The sequence below is a fragment of the Condylura cristata genome, unplaced genomic scaffold (assembly GCF_000260355.1).
Source record: "Condylura cristata isolate star-nosed mole 26May11 unplaced genomic scaffold, ConCri1.0 scaffold00022, whole genome shotgun sequence".
Lineage (NCBI taxonomy): Eukaryota > Metazoa > Chordata > Mammalia > Eulipotyphla > Talpidae > Condylura > Condylura cristata.
In genome coordinates this window covers 35490108-35495082 of record NW_004567123.1, presented here as the reverse complement: position 1 = coordinate 35495082, position 4975 = coordinate 35490108, and the positions used below count along the sequence as shown (strand labels likewise).

Genomic DNA, 4975 nt, shown 5'->3' with positions numbered 1-4975 from the left:
CCCCGGCCCCGCCCGCGCCAGCCCCCACACAGACCTGTGGGTTAGTCGCCCAGCGGCCTTCACTGGGCGCCCCCACCCCGCGGCCACCACAGCGTTCCTTCTGAAGTCCCGGGACAGGGTTCCCACGGGAGGGGGGCATCCAGGGCCCCCTGGCCGGCCGCGGGTGCAGCGGCTGGGCCGGGCCCTGGGGGTGCTGCCCCATCACCGGTCCGCAGGCTGCCGTGCTCCACGGGCACTGTGGGGAGGCGGGCTGATAAGCACAGCCGGGCACTTATCGGCCCCCACAGGGCCGGGAGGTGTCCAGGTGCCACGCTGGCCGCCGCAGCATCTGGATGTGCTCAGCCGGGGCTCCAGGCTCAGTGCTGACGCTTCTGGGGGACACACAAGCTGTGACTCAGCAGCCAGGGCAGGGTCGGGGGCACGGCTGTCTGGCTTTGGGGTGAGGATGGGGGAGGAGCATGGGGGGGTGCCCGGAGCAGAACAACACGCGGCCTCCAGTTCCGGGGTTCCCCGGCCAAGTCCCGATTCGGCCCCCGCGGCTGACGCCCGGCCTTGGTTTGCCGTCTGTGAAGCGGGGGGCAGCGCGTCTCGCAGGTCTGGGGAGCAGGAAAGAGGCGCACCGACGTTGCCCCGGCAGTGGGGGAAGCGGGCCTTCCTCCTCATGGGGACCCCGAGAAGCCACAGGCAGTGGGTTCCGGGGTGCGGGTCGACTCAGCCCACCTCTGCAGCGGGCCTGGCGCCCGCACGCTCAGCCCTCCCCAGGCCTGGTGTGCTCCGGTCACCACCTTCGGCCCCAGCGCCGGCCAGCACAGCGGTCACCTCGCTTGTGGGGGGTGGTCACGGCCCGGTCACCGTCCAGGACAGGCGGTGCCGACGGGCCAGAGCCAGGCGGGCCGAGCCACGCCAGGCCCCTCGTCAGCCGTGCCCACATGGCCACCTGCCCGGGGAGGCGCGGGCCGGACAGCCCCGCCAAGGCTTCACGTCCAGCTTCCAGGGGCCAACACGGCCGGGCCCACGGCAGCCAGACCGCGCCAGCGTCGGGCACCTCCAGCCTGGCCACCTCCCAGCCGCAGCCCCCCGCCGCTCTGCGCGGAGCGTCACCACCCTTCCCGAAGGGCTCCTGAAAGACAGGGCCCGGCCCGCAGACCAGCACGCGTCCCTCTGGGGGAGTCCGCCCCTCGCCGTCCCCCAGGACGGCCGGCCAGCGCACCTGGCGCCAGGTCCCGCGCCGCCCGCTCACCGGGCCTGCGCACGTCCGGGGACGGACACGCCAGCACCCCCACACCGAGCCAGGAGCCCGGGGGCAGCGAGGCCCGGGCAGAGGCGCGGACGGGGCGCAGGGGCAACCAGCTGCCTCTGGGGTGACGGGGCCGGGGAGCCACGCGGTCGGTCCCACGCTGTTCCCCGAGGTGCCGTGGCGAGCCAGAGGAGCCTGAGCCCTCGCTGACCCGTCAGCGCCCCCGTGGGGCTTCTTTCACGTGAAGCGCGTGAACTTGCCACGAGCCACGGACTACCGTTACTTTGAATTTTCCGCCGCGGGGCCCCCAGGCTGCGCGCGCCCAGTCTGGGAGCCAGCACAGGCTTCAGCAAGGGGGCCACCAGCGCGCAGCCTCAAGCCCAGGGCTGGCTTCGGGCTCGGGGTCAAGGCCCCGCACCCCGAGACCCCGTCCCAGCCGCGCCCCTGTGCCGGCGGCTTCCTCCTCTCCGCGCGCACCACGGCCCCGCTCCCTGCCTTCAGCGTGGCTCCTCGGCAGAGGGCAGCTTCTGCCGGTCCAGCAGTCCCAGCACCGACTCTCCCTGCCCAAAGTGGGTCGCACGCCCAGCCCCGACCCGCCGGAGCAGCAGCGCCCCAGCCGGCATCCGGGGGGCCACCCAAGAAAGGGGTGAACCCGGGAGTCAGGGCCCGCGGGCGCCCCCCAGGAACCCACCTTACCCCAAGGAAGAACTGAGCCCCAGTGGGCCCCCAGCTGCCCCTGGGCAGCGACACGGAGGTGACCCTGTGTGGCTCCCACACACCCGGGCACCCTGGGGCGGGGAGGCTCAGAGGAGCCTCCCTGGGCTGCACAGCCCCTCCCGGAGGGCTTCCCCACGCCCGCAGCCACGCTCCCGCCCATGCAGGCCACGTGGCCTCCGCCTGGCCTGGCCTCCCGGCCTGCCTCCTGGCAGCTCGGGGGCAGCTGCTCGCCGTGGCCCTCATTGCCCGTGTCCACTTCCGGGCGGAGCAAACGGCTGCGCCTGCAGGGTTTCGGGGCAGCCAGGCTGCGGCAGGGCCCCCGCTGCGCCCCCCGCCACTGGACGGCCCGTTTGCTCCCCTGGGAAGAGGGAGCGGGCCGGGCTCAGTCCTGTGCCGGCTGCGCCTTCTGCCCGCCTTTGCTGCCCCGCCCACCCCTCCTCGCTGGTGCCCGCAGGGGCTGCCCAGGCCCCCTCACACCTCGGGCGGCCACCGCCGACCCGGCCCCTGTGCTCCTGCCCCAGCCCGCCCGGGCCTGTCCCTCCAGGGGCCGGCAGGGCCACCCGTGCCCGCTCCAAGGCCCAAGCGCATAGGTGGCCTGGTCCTGCACGCGAGCCCACGCGGCCACGACGGCGAGCCCACACGGCCATGATGGCGAGCCCACGCGGCCACGACGGCGAGCCCACACGGCCACGATGGCGAGTCCACGCGGCCACGACGGCGAGCCCACACGGCCACGACGGCGAGTCCACGCGGCCACGACGGCGAGCCCACGCGGCCACGACGGCGAGCCCTGGCGCCCCGTGGCCTGTCCCCGGGGCGTGAGGCCGTGCACACCACCCGGCCTGTGTCGGTGCACCTGTGTGTGTGCGTGTGTGGAGTCTGTTCCTGCGCGTGCACGAACACGCGTGTGCACACGTGCGCCTGACTCCCTGGGAGCGCAGGGCCAAGACGCTGCAGGCCAGGCTAGACAGGCCCGAGGCACCGGCCGCACAGCCCTCGGGGCCGCCGGGGAGGCGGAGGGCCTGGCCAGGACTGCCCACGGGGCCGCGCCCTTCCCCTGCAGGCCGCTGCCCCCAGGCCCGGGCGGTGGGCGCGTCAGAGCACCTGTCTGCCCGGGGTGTCGGCCCGGGCACGCACCGGGCAGGAGTCCTCTGGCCCCTGCGGTGGTCCGGGCAGCGGCAGATGTCGCCCCAGGCCTCTGCGCGGTGCGGTGACTTCAGTTCTCTGGTCCTGGGTCTGCTGCTGCCTGCACCTCAATCCAGGGACCCGCAAGGATGTTTCTGAGGCCTCCACGCCGGTCCCAGAGGCTGCCACCGGCTGATAGCGACAGGAAACTCCTGGCCTGCAGATAACCCTGGCAGCACCCACACCCCGCCCGGTCGCCCAAGTCCTTATCGGCTGCAGCAAACGTGTCCCGAGTCGGGAGCCTCACACTGGCCTCCCTGGCTCTCCAGGGTTTGCAAACCAAGACCCAGCGGGTGAACGGGGGACACGGGGCCAGTAAGAGCAGAAGCTGCCCGGCACCGTCTCGCCTGACTGGACCCTGGAGCCGACCCCGCTCGGCCGGAGGACATGACTGCCCAGAGTGGGGCAGGGCGCCACTCGGTACCTGACACCCGCAAGGCCCCCAAGCACACGCGAGCCCCCCCCCGGGGCCGTATCCCCTGCTCCAGGCTCAGGGTCTCCCTCACCATCACACTGTGCTGAGCCTATGGGGGTCGGCGGGGGGGCGAGTGCACGGGACTGCGCCCCCCGGGTGTCTCGGCTCCACCCTCCGTCCCGACCCTCCCCGTCGGCCCAGCCCGCTCCAGGCCCCAGGCCTGGCCCCAGCACCCGCCCCAGGGCCTTTGCGCTGCCTCCTGCTGCCGGGCCCCGCTTGTCCTTGGGGCTGAGCAGCACCTGCTTGCGTGTCTGCCGTGTCTCCGGTCCAGTCGCGGACCTGGCCGGCTCTGCCGTGCGACGGGACGGCGCCAGGACCCGCGTCACCGGGTCACATTCCCAGGAACCAGTGAACGAGCTGGAGCGACGCTCTGCAGCTGGGCACCGAGGGGGCCAGGGCTTGCCCGGCACCGAGCTGCGGGACCAGCGAGGTTCCGGGAGGGGCTGGGACCTCCTGCTGCGGACGGAGACCCCCAGCTCCGACCTGGGCTCGCCGGCCGTGGCGCCCCAGAAGGGCCTTCCCTTCTCTTGGCAGAGACCCGGGCCTTGGGGCTCAGGCGGCTGCAGCCCCAGCGTTTGCCCGGGCTGGGCGAGAGGCGCCCGAGCAGGGCTCAGTCCTCCCTGCCTCAGTGGGGTGCTGTCTGCTCTGTCACTGGACCCCGTGGCGCCCCACGAGGTGGGGAACGTGAGCGGCAGTGGGGCCTGTCCCCCCGGGACTCCCCACGATAGTCCTGGAGGAGAAGATTCCCACTTGCGGAGAAAAATAGATCTAACTTCCTTAAAGAAAACAAGTTTTATTTTTATACCAGAAATTCCTAATAAAAATATTATTATAATAATTAGCTACCTTCATCTCCTGACCCCGCACCCAGTGGCCTGCCCCTGAGAACCCCCATTCCCTGAGGTAGGTCTAAAAGTGACCCCCGCGCCCCTAACCTCCGGGCCCGCCCCCACTCCCTCCACATGCCCCTCCAGGAACCGCCTGGAGGCCTGGCCAGCCTCTCCCCTCCCCTCCCCACGGAGCCCCGGGGCGGGGGCACGGCTGGGCACGTGCAGCCAGCAGGGTGCCCGGGGTCGTGGGCTCCTGCCTGCCTGGCACTCTCCCCCTCAGCCCGGAGCGGGGCCGGGGCCGCCCCACACCCTCTCGGGAGCAGGGGCCCCTCGTCACCAGAAACACGGGCAGAGCAGTCTCGGGGGCTGGGGCAGTCTCCCACAGAGGGACCTCCCAAGTGCAGACCAGGTGTGGGGGGCGGGGTGGGAGCCTCCACTGAGTTCTGACTGCGCCTTCGTAGCAAAACGGTAATAGTAAGAAAGCGGGCGGCGTCCGCGGCTGCACCCCGCCGGCCCGGCCAGGGACTGGAG

General features: G+C 72.4%; 1 protein-coding gene across 1 annotated transcript in view; it reads right to left on the bottom strand.

Annotated features, from left to right (window-relative positions):
- The window catches only part of RBM38 (RNA binding motif protein 38), a 53417-nt gene that overhangs the window by 31415 nt on the left and 17027 nt on the right, over positions 1-4975 (bottom strand). The window contains exons 6-7 of the mRNA XM_012728138.1: positions 3788-4028; positions 3564-3663 (exon numbers count right to left, since the gene is read on the bottom strand). Coding sequence (XP_012583592.1) covers positions 3564-3663; positions 3788-4028 — 341 coding nt within the window. The remainder of the gene's footprint in view (positions 1-3563; positions 3664-3787; positions 4029-4975) is intronic.